This window comes from Harpegnathos saltator, unplaced genomic scaffold, assembly GCF_003227715.2.
Source record: "Harpegnathos saltator strain DR-91 unplaced genomic scaffold, Hsal_v8.6 scaffold126, whole genome shotgun sequence".
In the NCBI taxonomy this organism is placed as follows: domain Eukaryota; kingdom Metazoa; phylum Arthropoda; class Insecta; order Hymenoptera; family Formicidae; genus Harpegnathos; species Harpegnathos saltator.
In genome coordinates this window covers 24,667-50,000 of record NW_020229902.1, presented here as the reverse complement: position 1 = coordinate 50,000, position 25,334 = coordinate 24,667, and the positions used below count along the sequence as shown (strand labels likewise).

Sequence of the window (25,334 nt, the reverse complement as noted above, 5' to 3'; positions counted from 1 at the left end):
CTTAACTGTGCTAAGGATAAGCAATAATTAATGAGCTATTAAACAACAGAGACCGTTGTAATTACACTCTTGAATAGATACTTTGTTAGAACCTTAAGCGTACAACTCATTGTGAAATAATATAAGGCACTGTGTTCGAGTGTGCTTAAATAATTAAATATTAGACCTACAAAATAATTTATTTACGCCGCGATATGATTGGATGCGTTATCGTCGATGCAATTAATACACTTCAAAGGATAGTTGTGATTTACAGGTTGTACAGCGTACTAATAGAGACCGTTATAGAATACAACGTGAGAGATACCAAAGAAATAAAACATCTTCAAAAATATACGTACTTTTTTAATTAATGATCCAAAGCGCCATGTGTATGTGTGTGTGTATGCTGACACACATATATAATCGAAATTAAATCCTCGCATGCTCCATATCTTTACATTAAATAGTTAACACACTTCGACAATACATCCGCTATTTTCTTCTGCAAGAATAATGTTGTACTCTTCGTTACTCGCGTACATATTTTCGTCACGGTACTCGTTACTGCAACGGGGCTTCGCTCTCCTGAGTGTAACTCTTTACCCTGCTGAATTTAAGAGGCGGATACCTGCCGCCAATCGGTGACACCCTGAATTCCCTTACGGATGGTTCTTTCAAACAAAGCTTCACCTCATTCCCGTTTCTGTATTTTGTGAAAATACTGTAACTGACCCACTTCAGTTGCGAATTCACTCGCCTATGGTGGTTCTGTATCTCGAATTCCTAGAATGAAAAACGTTGTGAAGATATATTGATCAGTTTTCTCATAAAATCTTTCACCATATTGATGTGTACTTGGCTCTTTTTATTTACTTACAATATGAAACGTTTGTTCGCCACTGTCATGTACCGGTTCCCTTTTATTCCGTCTATATGCGAAATTAACTGTTTTAGTCTCTTGCTTTTTCAGCACCAGTGTAACGAAATTATCGTGTAGTCGATAGTGCCCGATAAGAACCGATGAGTTGCGAGGTACATGGCTTCGTAAAGAATTCACGCAGCTTTGAGCCTCGTCGGTGGATGTCAGCATTAAGACTCTTCCCTCGGGAAAAAATCTAAATACAAAAAGCAAAATAACAGTGGGGAAGGGAAATTACATGGATTCTAGTAACAGTATTAACATTTATGTACCTCAGGTATCTAAAGTACTCGACGAGATGCCACGGTCGGTAAAAACGATCCTGGAAACTGTTTTCTCCATCACGAATATAGCTGGTTTTGCTAATATAACATCCATTGTATCTTAATCTAGGCCGTTGCAAATACATATCCCTCCATGATTGGTACTTTGGCTCACAGGTACCACAATTTACACCCCATATCCTGTCGTAAATCATGAAAGTTAAACATTGGTTACGAGGTAAACGAACACATACTGATCTATTGTCGATGTTTACCTTACACAAGCCAGTCGCCAGATTTCCTTGTCTCGTGCGGATATGTAAAACCCGCGGCATACTCTCGAGAACATTTCCAACGACCGAAAATCTAGGTCGGAAGACACAACCCATCTTAGAATGTAGAGCACTATTTCTGTTGGCAATGCAGATATATGTGTTGTCTGAAACACAAAGATAAATATTTTTAAAAAATCACTTATCATTTAATATATAATATTATACAATCATGTATTTAAAGATACATAAAATGGTCTAAAAATAAAATACTTACATTTTGCTCAAATTTGGGGAAACACACACATTGATTGCGATTTACAATTCTAGACAACTTGCTAAATAAATCAGTTTCTTCTTCATCAACCTCAAAGTAGTTCTCACTGTCATTTGTTGAGAGATCATTGTTTAATGTATCCAAACTATCGTCGGTATCAAATTTGTCCCTTACTTTTGTTTTTGTTGATTCATACAAACGAACTTCAATATCAGGGACCAGTTGCACTGCACGCTTATAAAACTGAATAGCCTCATAAAATTTTCTGCTCTGCTCGTGCTCGATACCTTTGAGGAATAGATTCTTCGCCTAAAATATAAACATTTCATGATATGGACATCTAGAAAATTGTTCGTTGTTACATAACTTTCTTATCAAGCATCATACCCTGCTTTCAATTGAGGCCTCATCGCTAGTGACCTCAATGTTAGGCTCTTTTGGTGAATATGACCTCGGAGTGTCACGTTTGGGTGATATTGTCAACTCTCGCTGCCACTGTTCCCTGAAAGATGTTAAGGCATCCTCAATCTTTGTCTCCTCTTGTCTCAAGGAAGACGCCTCCTGATCATCGCCTTCATCGGTGTCATCACTAGATCCACTGCAGTGGTTCTGCCAATGCATGAAGCAACAAATATTTAAATTGCTAAAACCCGAAATGACAATTTATTACTCATACAGATTGGGATAAACTTTAAGCGTCAAGTGAAAGGGGTGAAATGCACGATGATGATCCGCGTGTCGTGCAAATGACGCAGCATAAAGAAATGACGCAACATATTGTTGACGATAATACGTCGATATTGGCTCGAGACAAGGTTAGGGTTGCAGTCGGATATTCCGGCGTACGATTACGTATTTATCTCGCGGCGACAGTCGCGGTCGTTTACGTTTTCACATACCATTTTCTCGTCCTATTCAATCACGTTGGTATTTTTCCTTCAGCGCATGTACTCTCGGTCAGAAAAGCGCACGACACAGCGAAAGCACAATTTCGCCAATAGTACCGCCGCCATGGTTCTCGCTCTCTGCTACGCGTTTTTTCGGCTCGTCGAAGAAAGGCGAACCGACGAAGGTCATTACGCGAGCGACGTGCACTGTTCGACTCCGCTGATGCAATGTAGACACATTGTTCTCTTTGCAATGTCGTTGTCATTACCGTAATTATTGGTTTACGCTCATCGCACGAGGTTTGAGAGGGGAGATGACCTCTTACTTTTAATTACTATTTAATTAATTAAGCCATTATATATATTAGTGCTGTAAATTGTCGATCTGATGTATGAGAAATGTAATTCAAGATGTATTTGATGAATATAAGTATAAACAGCGCACAAGTACAGACGATATAACATTCGAAAATTATTCGAATTAAAATTCAGATGTTAGGTATAAGTGAATGAATATCCTCTAGTATAGACACTTGAAAGTGTATTTGGTTATGTTTAAAAAATATAACGATATATATATATATATATATATTCAATTGATAGAAATGTTATACAAATGTTATACAATTCGAACAGAAAAAGGAGCCGTTTTTACATCATACAGTACTTTGCATACCATCGTTTCAGTCACAATTTCACATTTCACTACCTTTTTCACTCGCTTTCAAATTTTAATATACTCTTATCTTATCTCGCCTTGAATGCAGAAAGTGCAGTTAAGAAGATGAACGGACTCATGATATTTCCGATCGAAGTTAGAACCGCTTCGAGATCGATATGAGATGAATAATGACAACTGAACTGTAAAATAAAGAAATTAATTTCATACAACTTGAAGATTAAAATCTGTAAAAACCTGATTAAAACAATCTATATCTGATAAAATTAATATTAATAAAAATTAAAGAAATCAATCGTATCAATCATCGATCGTGGGCTCATCGAGAGTAATCGAGCTTAATCGATTCGAGAGCGCGATCCAAATCAAACTTCAGTCGGAATCGCCTAAAAGTATGCGCGGACTACTTCAGTGTATCAAGCTCAAGCATTATTCGTTCGTCCCAAGTTGAGATCAGATGCGAATATTTTCTCGACTTATCTCGATTTCTACATACATCGGAAGACACTGGAGGAACGTGGGAAATCGCTTTGGAAATATGTCACGGGAACGTGGTGACGTTCAAACGAGCGGCCGAAAGTAGCGAAAAATACTGGACATCGAACCTACCTACACACCGTTCGGTTGTTCTTCTTCATCTTCGATACACGTACATGTAGCGAAATGCGTACGCGTGTTAACATCGGTGGGGTACCCTGCGACGCAACCCCACCTCCTTCACGAAACTATCACTGCCTCTACCTGTCTGCCTGCCTGCCTGCCTACCTACGAGATCATCTTCCCGAGTAAAAGCCGAGAACCGAACGAGCCTGGACACAGACAGCATCATGCGCTTGGTGAGTACGAAACCACTAATTCACTTCTGATTATCGCTTTCCCACCTGGCTGGAACTTTCCTCCGATTTTCTCTTCTCTCTTTCGTCACGCCTGATTTCTTCGCCGCGTCGGTATCTTTCTCCTTTCTTCTTTTCTCTCTCTCTCTCTCTCTCTCTCTCTCTCTCTCTCTCTCTCTCTCTCTCTCTCTCTCTCTCTCTCTCTTTCTCTCTCTCTCTTGCTTCTTCTTCTCACTTCTTTTTGTTGCTATCTCGTTCGCGATTGTGGATTACAAGTCTCGTGCTAAGTGACAGTGAATCAACTAATGTTGATCGATGAGTGCAAAGTGATCAGCGTTTAGGGGAAACCCACAGAGCGTGTTGAGGCGCACGTTGTGATTAAGAAGCGTTCGCTTGTGTGTGATATCGTACGGTCGCGCAAATATTTTTTAACGCGACAAACACACGAACGATTAACACGATAAATTAGATTATCGTTCGATGCGTGCGATTGCTCTTTTGAGATACAACAGCTCGAATGCGGAAAAATATTTCACAGAGAAGAATATTCAGCTGTTTTCGAGTCGTCAATTTGAACAAAACGACACAAACGAAAGAACATTTGATTCGCAGGTACAATAGGTCCTGCGTAGAAGTGTGCTTTCGCATCGATGCTCGAGCAGACACCGAGTTTCTACCTGGAGGAAATCCGCGACACGAGCATTTCACGGCTACTTTCTTCTTCCGTCGTACGTTTCGCGATTCTTGGATTCGCGAGCGAATATACGATGTGTCGCTCGAGCGGAAGAGTAGCTTTTCTACTTAACAGTACTCCGCGAATGGCGGTAATCACTTGACCAACCGGTTAGCCCGATTAGCGCGATCCTCCGTGCAACTTGTCAATTAATATCAAACAGTAATTTCGGCGGTTTAGCCGCTGTCTCAGTGAAAACATGTTGCTGTCCGTGTATGTGTGTGTGTGTGTATGCTAATATGCTACGTATTAGCAAATTACGACTCGACATCGATGCGAAAGTATCGCCGCGCGTTGTGAAATTTCCCACGTAGTCCGTCGTGAAATTTTGCAGGTAGCGATCACTTTGTACAGGAGAAGCGAATAATTTCGTCGATAATCAAGCGTTCCTCCAAATCACACTAAAGATACCGGCTCGCTTTCGAAAACAGCCGCGTTAAACGCTAATGCAATATCTCTCAATCCTTCTCGCGCCTCGCCTCTCGAGAATTCACGATGACCCATAATAACGGTTGTCGAAATAAATCATGAGGAAAAAAACCGAACGGACGGATATCACGTTGTTTCGATTGAAATTAATGAGACGGCAGGAGGAGAGAAAATAGAGAAAGAACGATCGCACGCTTTGCGGGCCGCAATTCGAGCTCGTCGGAATCGCGTCGGCTTCGCGCTCGTGGCCGCGAATTCACCGCGAAGTGCTGGCTCATTACGAGAATTCACATTAAAACGAAGTGGCGTGCTCCGGCGAAGTTGCTGGACCGTCCGGTAGATCAATTTCTACTCACACACGAGGGGCGGGGGGGGCAATTTCTGCAACACACGCGAGCGTGTTAAATATATATATTCCGTAAATAGCAGCGCTTCTAACGACCCAGTTGTCATGTGGTACGCGATCGCGTGTGCGTATATATTAATTGAGTGTTAATTGAATAGTCGGAATTACGATGGGATCGCGGGTCGAAATCGAAATCGAAGGTCGACCCGCTAGTTGGTAGCTAGTCGATATCGATCGCCGCGTGCTGTGAAAATAAAAGAAGAAAAAAAGAAAAGGAAAAAGCAGATCGTGAGAAAGAGAAACAGCGAAAGTTTCTTAATCCGAAACGTTATCGCCCGTCACGGTCTATATATTTATCCGATAAACGCGCGTGCTCTCTCCCTTTTTCTCTCTCTTTCTCTTTTTCTCACGAGACGCACGATTGTCTTTACGGAACGCAAAAAGTCTGATAACGCTTGCTATGTGCATGCACGCGTGTGAGAGCGCGTCTGAAATCGGCACAGGGTGTGGTTTAGAAACGGCCGATTCGAAATACAATCTGATTCAGTCGGCCGATCGTCGTCGGGTGGGAGAAGTATCATCCGAATAGTCCGGGATGATTTTTACGACTCGTGCGTGCACTTAGGCGAAAGCGGATGATATTTGAGAAACAGGTTTCCCCTCGCGAATTCAGGCTTCCTCTGAAAAATGTCGGATATGGTCGCCGTCCTCTGCGACTTCTCTCCATTTTCATCGGCGACTCGCGGCAGATTAAGAGAGTCAGTGTTATCTCCATCGCTCGCTGTTAATGTCGATGAAATTTCCTCGTCCTCTAATCGCGCTGTGTCGCGCGTAACATTCAATTACATTGTCAGCCTGAAGGAGAATCCTCAAGCTGACCGCTCGACGAGTCCTTCATCTTCGTACATAGTCACGGCGAGCGCGGCCGCGACTCGTTTTCCTCTACTTCGTACCGGGAGAAAGTAATTAGGGATCGATGACGAGGAACATGGGTGTGGAGTATTGTACGAATGTCTGGCGGGTTCGACGACCTTCGAAAGCAGGTGGCATGCTTTTTCGAGCCGTTCCCGAAGAAAGAGAGTTCTCCGCCTCATCTTCTTCTCCTCTTTGACTTTCCCTTTCCCATTTTTCTCTCTCCTCCTTCTTCCCCCCCCCCCCGCTCAGCCTGGCGATCCGTTTTCCATCCATGAGAGATAGACCAGATTCCGGTGTTACACGATGGGCGAGATCGTTACGAAACACGAGGCGCTCGAGGATAGAATCCCGAAGTGCGCGGAACTTCTGATCGAGAACAGCGCGCACGTAACAGCCGCGGACACGCGGCCAGCCGGGCATTCCTCCGGCTGCGTGCCACCTCGTTTGAATGGAGAAGAGAGCTTTCCGGTCATTTCGTAAGACGCCGCATCGGCGCGGCGTCTCTGATCGGCGTCCGAGTCGCGTGCTCGTTCGCGAGAACGAGCGCGGCCGGCTGGCCGGCTGGAAGGCGAGGAAGGACGCGCTCCGCGACGTTTACGACTTCCTTAATAACCGAATGCGGCTTCGCGCGCTTTAGCTCCGTTAGACGGGTGATTTTTCGTCTGGAAAGTGAGGAACACGAGTGTGCGACTCGCACATCGCGCCGGCGGCGAGCCGGCTTCTCCCCGCGCGGACCTTTCCTCGCGATTCCACCGACCTTTCGTCGGGGCGATCACTCTGCACGACATCGCGACATTGTGTGCAAGACACACAATCGCCGAGAGACAGAGGCGCCGCGCTCCCACGCGCCGCGGATTTTTCACGCTTTCCTTCGCCCGAGAGTCCGAGAGACTTCGGACGCCGCCGATCGAGTTTCTATCCTCCCGATAACTTTCCCGATCCTCCGCGATGGGATACCATCGATCACCGGTGGGTATCGCTCGCTACCGCACGATGTGGAACGCCAATTATCCGCCGCGCCGCGCCGCGTCCGAGCGGCCGTTCCACCTGACGCACGATCGGCGATTCGATCCTGCGAACTGCGGGTCTCTCGATTCATAACGCCGCGTTGTTGCGCGGAGCGTTCCACTTCTCCGCTCCGAGCGACGCACTATGGGACCCTTACACTTTGCATCCTTTTTCTGGCCAAAATCTGGATAAAATTCAAAGTGAATGTCCGTCTAACATCTAAACATTCTAAAAGTTTCGACAAATAGTCTTAAAACACAAGAAAATATTTGAGTCAATTTGTTCCACGATAAGCATGTTTTTCCTTGCGTTTTGTATTCAGAGGTGCGCGCAACTTTTGCACTAAAGTTGCAAAACGACTCATTTCTTTGAAATTTTTTATCTCTTTTTTAACTCTTAAACCTTACGCACCACTGTTTTAAATACTTTTTTTAGCACATATTAGTGCTTCAAAATAATAATAATAAATTAAACTTTGAATATTACGGATGAGAAAATCTTCTATATAAAGTAGGAGAAAATAAAGATTTAACCTGTTTCTAATATTTGAAGGAGCAGAACTTCCGGCAGAACAACCGATAACAAACCAAATTTTGTCTCATATTTTAGGTGGAACCTTAATCTTCTTAAAACCGTTTAAGAAATTTGCAGCTAAGCGCAACTTTGTGAAATATAATTTTTACAAGCAAAGATCATTTTAACCAGGTCACTGGTGAGCCGAAATCAACGTTTTGTGCCAAAACTGGTAAGAGCGAATAATGTCGTATTTTATATGTAAACTTATCTATTAAAGGTTTTTTGAGTCGCTGATTACGAATCTGGAGTCGAAATTTTAAAATTCAAAACGGCGAATTCAATATGGTGACTTCAAATGGCTAATTTTTATATGATATTATGGATATGTATCAAACTCGGTTTATGTACGTATGTTTGTTCGATCACAGATGACGAATACAGAGTCTAAATTAAAATATTCAAAATGGCGAATCCAATATGGCGACTTCAAATGACTAATTTTAATTTGATATTATAGATTTGTATCAAATTCGGTATACACTCGGTATACTCATTGTCAGTGACTCCCAAAACCTGGATCTCATTTTTACGCAAAACAAATAATTATTACGATTTCCGGCCGCCACATTGGATCTGCCATTTTGCATTTTTAAGTTCTTGATATCAGATTCAGGATCAGCGACCCCAAATACCCCTGTGTATACAAATTTACCTCATAAAAATTAATCTTTATAATTTTGGCCAGAAGAAAGATACAAACGTCCCATAGTGCCGACGGCTTCTTCCTCTCCGCGGCGAATTGGCGCGCGGACGTCCTCGGGCTCGACCCGACGCCGACGTGCATTTTCCCCGGCGAAAACGCCCGCTCGATGCCAGATCTGCGCGTTATCCAACGCCAAGGACTCGTTGTATAATCACCGCGTACTTGGCGACACTACCGAACCGCGCTTTCACGCGTATCTTCCTTGCCATTTCCGCGTTTCTGTGCCTGCCGTCCGAAATATCGTCGTAACTTGTCCCCAGTCCATCGCTATCAGAGATATTCTGCTTCCTGAGCCACGCAAATGTCCGACGAGATATATGCATGAGACTGCTGCAAAAGACTCGTCATATTTCTATGAAGTGACTCGTGGGAAGTTTGGGTATTGAGGGGGAAATAGAAAGTCCCCGTTAGATGTCTGAAAAAAAAATACCGAGTCGACGGCGTTAGTTTTATTCGTATAAGTTGCTCATACTTCGAAATCGGATAATTCCATTTTTTATCCTGATCGACGATCCTTCTGCGCCGACCTGATACCGGATTAAAACAGAGACACGCGCACCGCGACGTAAGATCGCGCGATCGCAAAATCGATCTTAGATAAAAAATATAAAATGTCAAGTAACATTCTCTCGGATCGTCAAAGAGGCCGGACACATGTTTACTAATCGATCGCGCGGCTGAAAAAAGTTTCTCGCTTCCGATCGCTCGCGGCGAGATCGGTTTCTGTGCTCTCTCGTCTCGGAGAGCTGTCCGTCGAAAATGATCGCCGGGGTTTTTAGCGAGTCTCGCTCGCGCCTTCGCCTTGCGCGCTAATCGGGAGCGTGAGAAGAGCGTGGGGAAGCATTCCTGTCCCGTGTCTCTAAATCATCCCCGCGCGTGTAATTAGTATAAATCTACGTGATTGAGGCGCGCAGACGCGGCTGGTCGCTCGGCCGGAAATCTCGCGGGAGGGCGCTTTAATGGCGCGAAAAATAGGATGCGGTCGGGCGTGCGGTGTTGTTGCGTCAAAGCCGATTCACGAACTCGCAAAAGCGGTCAAAACGCTCATGACGGCGGTCGCGGCTCCGTAATAGGACTCCGCGGGCTGTTTAAATGCTCGTCACGGCGCGGCTGGAGGAACACCATGCGAGGCAAGTTCACGAGCGTGCGCATCCTCGACACACTGCCGAGTGAAAGTGCCGTCTGCTCTCGCGGTGGTTTCTTCTTCCTCGTCCTCCTCAGCTTCCTCCGCAGGTCGCACCGCATACAACGTACTGCCTGCGAGCCAGATCAACGTGACGAGTTCTCTCACGCTGTTACCCCCCTCTGCGCGATCGCGCTTTTAAACAGCCGCCAGGTCGATCCTCGGCTCTCCTTTTCAGAACTCGGCAGATCGCGACAGGTTCCTTCAGGTTATTGGATCATCGGCATTCGATGAACCGCGCGCGTCACTTCATTCGCGGGTGACACGGGGAAAATTCGACTTTTCCCGGATGCTTTAGGACCTTTCTAAGACTTCAGTGTCTTTCTAAGACTTAAAGTGTCTGATTGAAGGAAGGAATAATTGTAATCGTAATCACAGCTCACACACGTCGGGCCTTTTGTTTCTTTTTGTGATAAATTCCTCTTCATTAGTTACGCGGCGCCAATGTAATTATTTGCGACGTTTCTCGTGAAACTACCACCCTCCCATGAACCTATCAGAGCCTCGAAGTAAAGTCTCACTACCGACGGCTGATCGTATCGTCCGGGAGCCGGCTCCTTGCCTTTCGATGCGACGCGATAAATGCCGGCCGATGTAGAAGGGGTCCGGCCTGGAAAATAGCTGGACAATAATTGGAGCTTGACAGTCTTAGCCTGATTATCGCGGAGGCAATTAATTTCAAGCAGCCGCTGACTTGGCGCTATGCGGCTAATAGCGGCTGTCCGCTCGTTGAGAAAACCGCCTGTTGACAATCCGTCGTCGAGAACCCAGCCGCTTGTATTTCGAAGATCGCGTGTTGCGCGCTGCGACGGAATCGGATCTCGTGAGATTGACCATTCGGCCTTTTCACTCACTGACCTTTAATAATTGCGCGACGAGGGCCGAGCTGTAAAAAGTCCGACTCTGCAGCTGTTCGCACGATCAACATGCGACGTGTCCCGATCATCACGGAAATACCGCGCATTTAATTATTACGGCAACCCGCTTAATTATCGCTCCATCGAAGGTAACGCGAATTTCTACAATGGGAACCATCTTGCGCACACGACTCCTTGGATATTATTATTAACGCGAGGTCCGGGGTCGTTTGCAATATCGCCCATCATGCATCTGTAATATCTTGCAGCGAGTCGAGCTCGCCTATGAGGTGCGGTGAAACTCACGCGCGCTATCTGGAAAATGACGGGTCAAGAGTTCGCGCGCGAGAACGTTCGCACAATCTGGGATTCGCGACGGCCAAAGGCGGTTCCGAAATTTCAGCTTTCTTCTTTCGTTCTTTCGTTTCTTATTATTTTTTTCTCCCTCTCTCTCTCTCTCTCTCTCTCTCTCCCTCTCTCTCTCTCTCTCTCTCTCTCTCTCTCTCTCTTTCCTTCCAGTCCGGTTACGACGACGGCGACGACGACGACGATGACGACGCGATGTTGTCGTCTTTCTCCTCGCGACATTTCTTTTCCTACGAACGCGCGTATATATGCATATTTATGACGTCTCATCTTTGCTTCCGCCTTGGAAGTGCGACGCTCGTCGATGAATTAGCGATTCCCCCGCGATTATGCGCGGGAGAATTACTCAACGCGCCGCGCTCGCGCCAACGCGGCCCTGAGAGCGTCCTCAGGCCGCTCAGGCGAGTTTCGAAAGTGAAACCGTCGTTTCAAAAGTGCAGCGCGCGAATCGAGCCGCGATTATTATTGAGAGACGCGACACCTGCTAGTCGCGGTTCCTCCCGCTCACGAGTGTACGCGCGACCGAAGATTAATGGCGCGCTGGACCAACGGGATGGGAGGACCGCGCGTCTGTCGCCGGGTTTAGAAAGTTCCCAAAGTCGCCAGGCCGTTGCTCGAGGCGTGCGAGGCGTCCCCTCGCCCTCGCCTTCGCCCTCGCGCGAGTCGATTCTCATCCGGCTCGTCGCTTCACAAGCTCGCGCGATCGTCAAGCTGGAATTCGGCGTTCGAGAGCGTCCGGGGTGTGCATTCGATCCGGCTGCTGTAGCGCGCGCGAGCAAAAGTCTTGAGGAATATTGCTTTAACCCTTTAACGCCTCCTGGTAACTATAGTTACCAGAAACGGATTTCAGAATCCATAACTTAGTCGAAAAAGGAGATATTTTCGTCTTCTTTCCATCACTGTAAAGGTAAATTTTTCTTTTAAAAAATGGTGTATAGATTGTATGTGGATTCGTTTAGTCTGTTTTTAACTCAGTTTTAATAATAATATGTTTTGTCAAATTCCAAGTAGACATAGTTAGCGTTGTTACTGACATGTAGAAGTGCACTATAAATGAATAGATTGGTATCTGTTATAATTTTATACATTTGGAAGCTTTCTCAGATGCAAAATGTGAAATTAAAAGAATACAGAAATTCAAAATGGCGAATCCAATATGGTGGACACGAAAATCAAGAAATCAACCTATTTTCGTGAAATCTGGTCTTTTATGCGGCGAAAAATGAAGAGACGATTGACTATCTAAATGGTGATCTATAAGATATTCTTCTGAAATAGTAAGCTTGACGCTCTGAATGATAAACTTCACTCACAAATATAGTAAAGTTTCAGCTGAAAAATGTCAAGCTGACTATCAGAGTTATGTCGTATAGATTACTCTTCATTTTTCCCTCTGTATAGGTTGCTCATTTCCTATATGCTTTTAGGATCCAAGTCATATTTACCAATAAATAAAAAACGAACGATAAAAAAACCAAACTAGCGAAAGCAACAAACGAAAAGCGAAAACTTCATGTACTCATTTATTCAGAAGTAAACGATTGATGCTGATTTTCCGTGTAATTGTCTCACGGTTTTTCCATCTGCACCATTTCTAAGTGTGTCCATGTTTATAATTTTTATAAAATTTATTTACAAATATATTTTATTATATATTTATATTATATATTTATTATATGTTTATTATATAGTTATATTTACAAAAAAAATACAAATACTATTACTTTACATTTTCCGTTCAAAAGTCAATTATTAATTTTCGTTTTTCGTACATCAGAAAGTGTTACAACAAGCACATGCTTCTTGAGGAAAACAATAAAAGACGTTCAATTGTGCAGCTCGAAAGAGGAGCAAAGCAGGACAAAAATAATTTGCAAAACCTGTAAAATTCCCCTCTGCGTCTCTCGATGCAATTCCATTCCGGGTAAATAAAGATCAAGTTCTGAATATAAGTTTTATGTTTCGAGGAAATTTTTCCAACCATTAGGTATGATGTGAAATTATCAAAACTAAAAAAAAAAAAATGTAACCGATCAGGCGTATTTTTTACTTCTGGGAGTAGTTTCTGTTTGGAAAGGTAGTTTTTCGTAGATATAAAATTCTGATATTTTTATTGGTTATCACTACTTATAGTCTCAGTTCAAAAAAACTCAAATTTTATTCTTAAAACATTTATAAAAAGTCGGGCGTTAAAGGGTTAACGACGAGTCGGGCGAGTCGGGCGCAAGTTAAGACTCACCCGGCGGATTCTTACCGGAAAATTAGCGGCTCTTGCGATTAATCAACCGCCGCGAAGCGCGAAACACAAGATTTTATGACGTGGGATGACTAAAGAAGAGGCGGCCGCGCGGTTTTACTATGTGTAAATTAGCGGATAATTCAGCCGGCACGTTCCCAACGCGCGGTCCGTACTTTAAGCGATTTTCTCCCGCGGCAAAAGCGCCGGGCTACTTAAAGTCGAGCTCGTTACCGCTCGGAAAGTATGCATAATTTGATAATTCCATCGTTTGCGTATCTTCGCAGTTGACCCCCGCCAGCGCCGTCCTCCCTGGTGTCGCTTTTCTCTTCTTCCTTCTGGGAAGGTGCGGCGTAACTTTCCTCACAAATGTCAGAGGATCAGCCCCGCTTTGTTTCCCTTTGCGCTGTCCCTCTCTCTCTCTCTCTCTCTCTCTCTCTCTCTCTCTCTCTCTCTCTCTCTCTCTCCTTCTTCTTATCTCTGTTGTTTGCACACGCGGGAGCGTTTAACGCACGCCCGCGAGGAATCCGCTGATTTTCACCGAGCTCCACGTGGGCTCCGATGAGGGAGTTTTACGGTTGACAGCAACGTCGTTCTCTCGCTTTACGACGCGGCGAAGGCCGATTTTTCCCTCGTGGCGAAAATGCGCGTGCGAGAAACGCGCCGCGTCGCAACTCCCACCGAAGCAATTTGACGCGAGCGCTGCCGATCGCGAGGGTGAAAGTTCAATCGGCCGCGATCGCTCCCGGTGGGTAGCTCGTGACCTTTCCGGGGCGTAACGCCCCGGCTTCTCATTCCCGGCATTCCATCCTAGATGGATTACGATTCCGCCCCGTTACGATTTCCGCACGAGAAATCGGCGAACCACGCTGGGACGGGGGGAGGGAGAGTCCTTTGCGCTCGTGATTCGCCCGCTCGCCGTCTCGATAATGAAATCGGCTTAAGCCGAGAGTTACGTCTCACGTTACTCACTCACTCGTGGTCGCGTGTCATTACGAAAATGACTGGGAAACGCACACCGTACGTTAAACGAGGAAGCGTGTAATTGAGGAGGAGCGCGGATCCCGCGGATCGAGACCGTCGTCGTCGCGTAATCGCCGGGGTAATTCGCGTGCAATTGCCAGGCGTGGTGAGCCAGACCCGATGAAGACGCGACTATTATTAATGGATCGGACGTGCAAGAAGTCAAGCGGCTGACGAGCGTCGGGATGCGTCAATTAGTGACCCCGTGTGTGTGATTTACACGGGAGGGAGAAACTTCGAGACGAGACTCGAGACGGTGTTTGCGCGTTTCTTTCGAGTTTCGTAAGTTCGTAAGGCTGCCGCGCGCGTTTCGAAGCGCGTTTTCCTTGGCGCAAGAATGCCGGCCGTCTGGAATGCCGTGGAGCTGACGCTGCCTGCCTGGAGGAGAGGAGAGAAAAATCGACGAGCGTCCGGGTCAAACGTATGAGCGGGGATCTCGAAGGGGTTAAGCAGCCGACGAGAGTCCTCGTCGCGTTCTCAGTTCCGATTACCCGCAGCGGGACGTAACAAAGCTCCGAGACATCCACCGGGAGAGTTTCTCTCCACTTAAATACCAAAGTTTATTCCCAAGAGCCGCGCGTACGCAGCTCGTTCACGTGCGTAATTAAAGATACGTGCTTCTAATTGCATTCGGGTTGCAACGGGAACATAATGGAATCCCCGCCGAGTTCTCTCGCACTTATCTTTCCCTTCCTTGATCGGTACACGCCTCCTCCTCCTCCTCCTCCTCCGCCTCGCCTTGTAACCCGGCAATTTATATTATCCCGTTGTGATCCAGGCGCGAGCGCGATTCACCGTGATAGCTTGAAACGCGTTTTTAATAACGACGTAACCGGCGGCTCGCGGCGAGATAAAATCGGCGGATCGAGTTGAGGGATGCGCGAGGGTGTGCGCGAGGAGTTTGTCAGAAATATTCAGAGTCCGCCGCTGAATTCCGAGGAAACCTTCCCTCCTCTTACTCGCATCTTCGAGCTTCGATTCGCGAGTGTCCTCTCACGTTCCCCGTGAAATCCTCGAGAGCGTCGAGAAGCGCGGCGTTTCAACGATTAAGAGCGTTGTATTATTCCTCTCGGAGTGCTCGGCAGAGAAATCGGCTAATAAGGAACGGTTTAAGACCCGTCGAGAACTCATTACGCTCGTGCGCGCGCTGTTCCCCACTTTGCGAGGATGCGCTCGCGAGAGTAGGGATGTGACGATTTCTCAAAATATCGATAACGATATTATCGTCATTTAGAACCACCAATAACGATAATATGGATAATTTTGAAAAATATCGACATTTATATCGATATCTATATAAAAAAATGTATACATGTAGGCGTACGCATATAAAGAGTGTACATGAAAATTTGAAAAAAAATCTTTTAAACATTTTTATCTTCGCATAATTTATTGTCATATTTTTATTAGAAAATATATAATAAACCGCAGTCGTTTGCCGGGGATCACCGCATACATGGAGCAGGAGATCTATTACGGTTCAACGATCGAGGTGAAAATGATAAAAGTGAGCGAATTTACTATAGACATCGACCAATTACATAATATATATTCTAGTGAATTCACTTTTGTAATTTTCAGCTCGGTCGTAGAATCGTAATACGCGCCCCGAGCTGTAACTGGAAAATACGAAATATCAATAAAATTCATATCGATATATCGATTTTATCGGAGATAAAAAAATATCGGAGATAAAAAATATCGATAAAATTCATATCGATACATCGATTTTATCGGAGATAAAAAATATCGATAAATATTCGATATTTTCCTCTCGATATTTCGATATTATCGATTTATCGTTGCATCCCTACGCGAGAGAGAAACGCGACTTTTAATTAATATGCACGCTCGTGTCGTCGCGGCCGCGGCCGCGGCGCGTCATCAGGCGTGTACGCGTAATTACGTAAAAACACGTGAGCCATCGGGCCAACGGTGCCTCGGTACGGTCGGCTCGAAAGCCGACGGATACGTGTTTACTGTGTTTTTAGGAGGAGAAAATCGCCTACGGCCCGTTGTGAGTCTTCCATACGTAACGGTACTCATTGGGGAATAGACTGAAGACGGACGCACTCCCGGCTTTCAGTCTCTCTCTCTCTCTCTCTCTCTCTCTCCACTTCCTCGTCCACTTCGCTCGAATCAATACGGTGAAACCAATCGTAAATGTTCCGTTCAAGGGATCTCGTGTCGTCACCGGTTCACGTTTATAAATCGGCCCGACAGTTCGTCAGTCCCTAATCAGCCGCATACATAATTAAGAGATTCACTGCAGCAACGGCGGGGCCGGCCCACTTTTTAACGGCCTCGAGAAAAGAAGATTTAAGCCCGAATTTAACTTTCTCCTAATTTTCAGGTTAATTCTGCTGCAGAGTCAATTCCCCTGGCTATATCAATCAGTCATTAGACCAGAACAAACGATTCGCCAGGATTAAAAACCACATGTGTGTCGAGAATTTCTCTCACCCCCCCTCCCTGTTTTTTTAATTTGGCTTTTACAATATACTTCGCGATATTCGACAATCGAGTGCAATACCGGCACGAGTTCGCCTGCACAAACCAATTTCTTGAAAAGAATCCGACTCGCGCTTTCCGATTTCACCAAGGCAAACACGATTCATCGGTATTCCTCAAACAACGCGACGGGCAATTTCAGGACGACCGAGAAAGAAGTTCTTCATACTCTTTCAGTATCTTTAAGATTTCTTTCGTGGCCTTCCTCGTTACTTCAAGAGTTCCGTTATTTCATGCTATCCCTTAATTACCTCGTCGCGGCGAGGATAACCGACGAGCGTAATTATATTAATAGAAGAATTGCAACTCGATCTACGTAATTGTCTCAATACGCGTCGCATTTTCGCAGGTATGCATAACAATTTTGCTAGCGGTGGCACGCTGCAGCCCGGCGAGGTCTCAACAGGCCGAAATCTCGACCAAGGGCCTGGAGATCGCGCCCGCACCGGTGAAGCTCGACAAGAACCTGCGACAAGCGCTGCTGAAGGCGCTGACAGACCTGGAAGCCGAGTCGGCGGAGCAGCGTAAAGATGATGACGAGAAGCCGCACGTAGAGATGTCTTTTGACGACGTGCTGAAGAGGAACGTCGGCACGATACAACGGAGCACCTTCTCGTTCAACGATTTCCCGGGTGACGAGGAGGCGCTGCAGAACGAGGAGAAGCTGCAGAACTCGAGCTTCGTCGACGTGAAGAAGTACGCATCTCCGTCGGGTTCTTCGACGATGACGATCGAGAAGGCGAGCCACGATGACGCCAGGAGCTTCTTCCACGTACAGAACGTGGTCGTGCCGGACAAGAAGCCGGCCACGTATGAACAGCGAGCCGAACCCAAGATGGATCCGGTGGAACCGAAAACCTTCTCCGCGAGCTCGTCCTCGTTGAACAAGGTGGTCGAGAGCATCACGTTGAAGCCGATCACGCAGCTATCGGAGAGTTTGGCACAAGGCGCTAGCAACGGAATCGCGAGCTCCAACTCGTTGATAGTGCCGAAACCGACGGCATCTAGTCTGACGGTTCCTCCGAAAAACGTCAACTCCTCGTTATCCGCTTCCACTAGCGAGAAGCCTTCGGCGGAGGAGGTGAAGATCTTCCAGGCACCTTTGGTGGCAGCTTTCACGGTGCAACAGGACGAACTGGGTGTGCCGAAGAGTGTCGTGCCGATCTACAGACAGTCAGGCGACGGTCAGGCTCTGACTCTTCAGGAGCAGCTGGAGTTCAAGCAGAAGCTGCTGGAGCAACAGCTGGCGGAGCTGCAACAACAGCAGATCCAGCAGACGCAGTTCCTCGTGCGGCAGCGTCAGCTATATGAGCAGCAAGTCATACAGAAGCAACAGCAACAGCAACACCAGCTGTACCTGCAAGAACAAGCGAGAATCAAGCACCTGGAGGAGCAAGCGAAGATCAAGCAGCTGGAGGAGCAGAGGCTCTATCGCCTGCATCAGCATCATCTGTTCCAGGCGCAGAAGCCGCGCATCTTCGAGCAGTCGAACGCGCTGGCTCTTCATCCACCTGTGGCGGAGGCCTCCGTTCACCTTCAGCCGAGCGTAGCTCTAGAAGTTCCCAGCGTCGTAGCGCCGCCGCTGTTCCGCACGACGAGCTATCAGGAGCAGCTACACTTCCAACAGCAACTGCAGCCCCAGCCACAGCCGCAGCCGCAGCCGCAGCCGCAGTCGCAGCCGCAGCCGCAACAACAGCAGCAACACCTGCAACGGCTACAGCAAAGTTTCGGCGCCTTCTCGAGTGACTTCCAGCCACCAGTCCAGACTCCGGCCAATCGATTCAACCGGCAAGAGGCCTTCAACGCGGTCGGCAACTTCGGCTTCAACCCGGAGAAGCAGCCACCGCCGTCCAAGAACACGTACAACTTCAATGTGCAATCCCTGCCGAGGTACCCCCAGCCCAGCACGTTCGTTTACAATCCCTACGTGCAGTATCGGCAAGTCACTCCGGCGAGACCGCAGACGCCCGCCAAGCAGATCCAGCATCTACTCTATCAGTCGGGAGTGGTCGGCGACTTGGGCAACGTCCAGGGCTCGGGCGGTCACGAGGATCTGAACATCGTGTCGAAGGTACTGGCGCTGAACGTGGGCGCGTTACCCAACAAGAACTATCAGCAGTTCAGCACGAGTACCCGCGGCAAGCTGGCGTGAGCGTGGGGCGGATTGGCGTACCGATGTAAGACTTGGACGAGTCGTGTAAATCGCTACAGGACGATATTAGTAAGGTGAAATCGAGCTCTCTCTCTCTCTCTCTCTCTCTCTCTCTCTCTCTCTCTCTCTCTCTCTCTCTCTCTCTCTCTCTCTCTCTCTCTGTCTGTCTCTTCCTACTTCTCTGTTCTTCTGCTTCTCTGGCTCCCCTCTCTCTTCTCTTATCTCATCTGTCTCTTTTATCCTTTCCGTTCTCTCGACGTACTCTTCACGCGGGTACGCGTGTAATATCTCGCGGCCGACAAAATTGCAACAGCAAAGTTCACATTGATACGCATCACTGCTGTAATGAGATACCGAAAGAGATCCCCGTGTTTCCAGATGTCTGGGTAATTTATATAAAAATAGCCGAGAGTGGCACTAACCTGAGACAATGACGAGATTGGCACACGTTTACATCGTAGAATTAAATAAAGCGAGCGGACGACCGTTCGGTCGGCTTTGGGACCGCGTGTTCCCGTTCCCGTCCCGAGAAACGAAACCTGGGAATCAGAAGTGCATATTTCCAAATCCGACGTCTCCCTCGTCCCGAGACACTTGAGCGTTGATTTCGAGCAGGAACGTGTCACTCGCGCATGCAACAGAAATCATAAATTACTCGACAGCCTCCGGGTGGGCGCTTTTCGAGGCGACGTGTCGCGTCTATACGCTGATCGCGAGTACTTGAAGACGATCAATAACCGACGGCCAAGATCTCACGGATGTTATGTCTCACGGAGGTAAGTGAGAGTTCTTTCACAAGCGTGACGCGTGTCAAATGCTAGTAGCTGTACGAATAGGTAGAATTTCCTCGAGACGCAATGACCGTAGCTGTCACTCTTCGCCGTTGTCTACCTCCTTGCACCGAGAGGGTACGTTTAGACGCGACACGTTCATCTCGAAAAGGGAAATAAAGACTGCACCCAGAACGAAACCAGTTGGAGGCACTTACGACATCAATTGTGCGTACAACAGCGAACGGTTCTTCCGCGGCTCGCACGCCTTCGCGAGAGAACGCGCGCACGGGAGAGAAACGATGACTCGGTAAACTCAGCGATACCGTCGTGACGACGGGTAACCTTGAATACCAGCGTCAAGAGTGAAATCGAAGATCGTCGCGGTCTTCGCGATAGCCCCCGGCGAGTTACGTCGCCGGACGAAAATTTGCTCCGCGCATCTCTCTCTCTCGCGCGCGCGCGCGCGCGGCACTTCCGTCCAGAGCTTCTCGAGCGAGTCTCTTCCGCACGACGTGAGACGGAAATCGCGAAGCGATTCTGCTCACAGGTGAATCGGCTGCGAGCCGCCGTTCCTTAACGAGCGTAATGGCATTAATTACGATTGTGCGTTACCATAAACAAGTACTCGTCGGTGGTAGACTGCCGACGGTCCGCCTATCTGCCCGGCCTCTGGATTACGCAGGCTCGACTTAATTGCGACACAGACGAGCATTGTACATAACATAACATTACGACTGTACAACACCGTTTCCTTTATCCCTCTTCGATCCCCGCGCTTTTTTCATCCACTACTACTCTCGGTACAGCGTTCGCGACGGGCGCCGCCGCCCCGACTTCGTCGGTCAATAAATCGTAAGAACACGCTCGACCGCGTTGGGAAAAGGGAAAGCAAGATGGATAATCGTTAACGAAGGAAAGCAGGAAAGAAGGAAGGAAAAAGAAAAGACGAAAGAAAGAAAAACAGAAAAAAAGAGGAAAAAGAAACGAAAGTCGTAATCTTTGAATAACCGTAGCAGTAAGTTTATGTTAACAGGGAGAATTGGTACGTGACGTGAAGGAAAAGCAGGCGTAACACGAAGATTCGATCCGATCGAAAGTCTCGCCGGAGAGCCTCACGTTAGCTGTACACTATCGGCATACGCGTATTACTTGGGTTTCACGCTGTCGCGTTGGAACGAAAAATATTCAGGAGGAAAATCTCCCGTCGGGAAGAACACGCTCCAGTGCTGACGGCGAGTATTAATTATTTATCTGAGTTCGCACGAGTGCGCTGCGTTACCGGTTAGGGGAGAGTCGAGCGAGTGTCATTGATACTCGTTAAAATCGTCTCTACGGACGGAGGATTCGACCGAATGTAATCATACGGAGTATTTGAAAAAAAAGTAGATACTCGCAAAATGGAGGAAAAATATACACAATCTTGATTTTTCGACCCATGCGTTCGTTAGAACACATTTTCCCTCCATTTTGTGAGTACTGTCTGCCCTTGGACTGTCCTGAACCCTCTTCTTTAACACATTAACGCCGGTTGGGAGAGAAATTCCGTGTTGATTTCAATGTTACGAATTTTTATGAAAATGCTCGAAAATCTGGATCCAAAGTACATTACTAGGGGTTTTCGAGGTCGCTCTTTCCGAATCCGCTGCGAGAATCATAAAAAAGATGAGTTTGTATTGATTTGTAACGGTTTTTTTCCAAAAAATGCGATTTTTTCTAGTCAATTTTTTTTTAAATCATGGATTTTATCTTGATAAAAATGTTGAATATTACTGAAAAGTACTCCAATCGTGTCCTCGAGACTTGTACTTAAAATATATGTGGTTCTGAAATTTTTTGGCGATTTAGTAATTTCAATACGGCGATCATATGCATGTATCACCATAGATTATCGCCGGATCCTTGGGAACTCGGTCGAATAACTCGTTATGAACGCATTTTTATGAAATATTATACAAAATAAAAGTTGTCCTGTCGATCGAGTTCTTTCACGTGATTTAAAAAATGATTAAAAAAAAAAGTTGACGAGAAAAAATCGCATTTTTTGGAATAAAAAAAGCTGTTACAAATCAATACAAACACTCATTTCTTTTCTGATTCTCGCTGCGGATTCGGAAAGAGCGACCTCGAAAAAACCCCCCTAGTAATGTACTTTGGATTAAAATTTTCATAAAAATTCATAACATTGAAATTTCTGTCCCAGCCGGCATTAATGGGTTAAGCACCCTGCATATACGGCGACTTTTAGAATTCTGAACATCAGTTTGAGGATCGATATCAAATTTGCCATTACACCGAAGATTCTTCATGCTAATTCAAGCGCAAATATCTTCGCGGCGAAGTTCCGAGAGTGAAATCTGTGTCGCATTACGCTCGCGGAGAGGAGCAAAACAATGGAGGAGTAAAACACGTCTGCAAATTTGCCAAAGAGCCTCTTGGATTTCGTCATTGCACGACTCTGCCCGCTTGTCCATCTCCATCCATTTATCTAATCGCCTCTGTTGCGTCTTAGCGAAGTGTCGAATCCAAGTTCGTCCAGGACCGCCGCCTGATGTCCGCCGCTGATTAGCACGGCTTTACGACATAGCCTGTGTGTTGTACGTATATATCGTTCGAGTTAGCCTTAACACAGAGAGCTCGGCCGGGATCAGAGGTCTCGCAGAAGTCGTGCATCGAACCGCGCATCAGGGATTGAAAACGCTTCTTCGACTGTAAATAAACTTTCCCCGGCCGGCTACCAACACACAATGTGCCACACAGCGAGACGAGGAGAGGAGAGAAGACGCGGGGGGTGCGGGAGGAGCAATCTCGCGTGTACACGCGCGTGTATACGTCCTCAATTTCACAAACGTTTGGCACAGATTCGTGATTTCTCCCGGCGCCGCGAATCGACGAATCTCGCGGAGATGACAGCGACACCGGCATCTCGCTTCCTTCATCTCGCGAGTTTCGGCGCAAATTCGACGACGAAGTCGCAATTATCGAAGAGGTTGTGTCATTAGAACTCGCCGCTCGCGAGTGAAGGAGATTCTACGTTAAGTCCGCGACAGGCAATTAACGATCGATACATTGATATCGCGGATGTTTCATTTTCCAAAATCTGATCGGTAATGATAACATTACTAATGAGATTACAATAACGTTACCAATTACAAGTGTTTCTCTTTGGACTCTTGGAATTTCCGAATATGTTGAAGTGTTGAAGTTATCCGGGAAAGAGGAAGCGTATATTATCCTCCATACTTTTCGCATCGTCCAGATATTTTACGCTCGACGATGTTAATTAATTAATCCCCTCAATATCTCACGCGTTATGATTGACTGATACACTATTAACTTACGTCAGGAATTGATGCACCTCGCCGTCCTTTCTTTCTCGTAATTCGTCGTGCACGATAGGCATCGTGAGGATTTTTCGCGCTGTTGTTTATTTGATCGTGGCGAAGGCATGCGCGCCCGCACGCTTTGAAAACTTTCTGACGCGTGCTTATGAATAATGATGAGCCCGCCGCGTGCGCGAATTCTCTCTTTTCTTATTCTTTATCCGACTTTGTCTCGAAGCTAAAATCGATGTGGGTGCGATGCACTCTCGGCGAGAGCGACTGCGTGAGCGAAAGTTGACGGTGATTCGTTCATAAATGCGAGTCCTTTACGAGCGCTAGCTGAGACTTGCGACTGAACGTAACATTAAAATAAAGTATAATAGATAGTATGTTAGATGTAAACGACATATTCCGCTTATAATTTATCTGACGCTGGATTGTACGAACCCTTGTATAAATGTTAATAAACTAATTCGTTTACGAAACAATATCATATATGTGTCATTCACGTCCGACATAAATCGCAAGTCGAAAATGTGAGAAGTCGAAGATGTAATTGTTACAAAAATAGTCTTTAATTAAAAGAATGTAGAGAGTGTTTCATATGATTGAGATTATATTGCAGTTGTAAATTTTATGGGAGGAAATAGTTGCATCATGTTAAGAATTTAGTAATTTGAAATCTTTCGCCTGTCAGATTATAATTAATATAAAAGTCACATTTTCGAATTATTAACAAATGTATTCATCATTTTTTATTTATTTTAATAATATAACATATTTATGATAAATTTAACTAATCGAAGAAATTAAATATACGATAAAAAGTAAAGTGAACACTGCATTCTATTTTTATTGAGAAGTATAAAATAATTTAAGAATAAAAATATTTTAGAAATTTATAAAATATTTAAAAATAATATTTTTTATTCCATGAATCAGAGAGAGAGAGAGAGAGAGAGAGAGAGAGAGAGAGAGAGAGAGAGAGAGAGAGAGAGAGACAAAACAGAGTGCAGAAAGTACACCTAAAACGAACACGTGCCGTGAAATGTCAAAATGCCGTCACAAGCGCCATCTGTAAATCTCTCAGGAGTCTATTTAAAAATGACTGAAGAGAAGATTGGTTCTTTGGAGGAGGAGGCACTGAAAAGAAAAGAGCGGTTACAGGCACTCAAGAGGCAAAATGAAGACAGCAAGGAAAACAAGGACGATGGAACTGAAAACTTGCCAAAGTAAACTTTTTTGTTTCAGCGATACAGCGAAACGTTTTTGTTTCTAACCTCAACTAACCTCTCTGTCCGTTAAAATTACTCGAATATCGTATTTTCAGGCCAAAATTTCGAAGCTACAAGCCACAGAACGAAAGTCTGAAAAGCAATGTGGTAGAGGACGCGAAACCAGGTGATGTGGAAGCTGTGGTGCAAGAACAATTGGATGCAGCGAGTAGTAAAGTGGTCATTGAAGAACTAGTGAGTTACAGTTATACCTACAGGATATTGCTACTTTCTGTACTACTTTGCATGTATATAATATATACATAATTTTCAATTCAATTACATTATGCTATTATCCTTTGTAATTTTCAACAGAAATAATTGTTTGCTTACATAGAATATCAGTAATCTGGCACCAAGGAAACCAGATTGGGATTTGAAGCGAGATATAGCCAAGAAATTAGAGATTTTAGAGAGAAGAACACAGAAAGCGATAGCTGAGGAAGTAAGAGCACGTCTCAAACAAGGTCAACAAGATCTGGCGGCTTATGTAAATGTGCCTGATAAATGATAGAACTGCTATTATTAATGCATATGTATATTTTGTAATAAATCATACATTTTTATAGAGTTTTATAGGCACACACTATTTTGAATAACAATCAACATCAACTTATATTAATTACTATGTTGTGATATTCTATTGTATAAAACTTTTACTTCAGTTGCATTATTTTATTAAATATTAAACTAGTTTTTTTATATATAAAATTTTTTCAAGCATGTACATTTTGTATAATTTTGATTGTATCATATTTGATTGGGTTGATCAGAGAGTTTTGTTTGATTTTTAAAATTGACTTTATTATATTGAATT

The 25,334-nt window shown here is 45.5% G+C and overlaps 3 protein-coding genes across 3 annotated transcripts; 2 read left to right on the top strand and 1 right to left on the bottom strand.

The window, feature by feature from the left end:
• Positions 1 to 211: 211 nt before the first annotated feature.
• LOC105187509 (F-box only protein 9) lies at positions 212 to 2,804 on the bottom strand. The gene is made up of 7 exons (XM_011148333.3): positions 2,613 to 2,804; positions 2,101 to 2,322; positions 1,714 to 2,022; positions 1,440 to 1,603; positions 1,174 to 1,365; positions 860 to 1,097; positions 212 to 765 (listed from the first exon to the last, which is right to left on the bottom strand). The coding sequence occupies exons 1-7, from the start codon at positions 2,613 to 2,615 to the stop codon at positions 544 to 546; spliced, it is 1,350 nt and encodes a 449-aa protein (XP_011146635.1). The 5' UTR covers positions 2,616 to 2,804; the 3' UTR covers positions 212 to 543.
• Positions 2,805 to 3,617: 813 nt separating this feature from the next.
• Positions 3,618 to 19,255, top strand: LOC105187508 (probable basic-leucine zipper transcription factor Q). Its single transcript, XM_025307143.1, has 2 exons — positions 3,618 to 4,115; positions 17,348 to 19,255. Exons 1-2 carry the CDS (start codon positions 4,107 to 4,109, stop codon positions 19,148 to 19,150), a joined length of 1,812 nt encoding a protein of 603 aa, XP_025162928.1. The 5' UTR covers positions 3,618 to 4,106; the 3' UTR covers positions 19,151 to 19,255.
• A 5,064-nt stretch (positions 19,256 to 24,319) lies between these two features.
• Positions 24,320 to 25,091, top strand: LOC105187507 (coiled-coil domain-containing protein 12). The gene is made up of 3 exons (XM_011148330.3): positions 24,320 to 24,475; positions 24,574 to 24,712; positions 24,855 to 25,091. Exons 1-3 carry the CDS (start codon positions 24,348 to 24,350, stop codon positions 25,026 to 25,028), a joined length of 441 nt encoding a protein of 146 aa, XP_011146632.1. The 5' UTR covers positions 24,320 to 24,347; the 3' UTR covers positions 25,029 to 25,091.
• Positions 25,092 to 25,334: the final 243 nt, after the last annotated feature.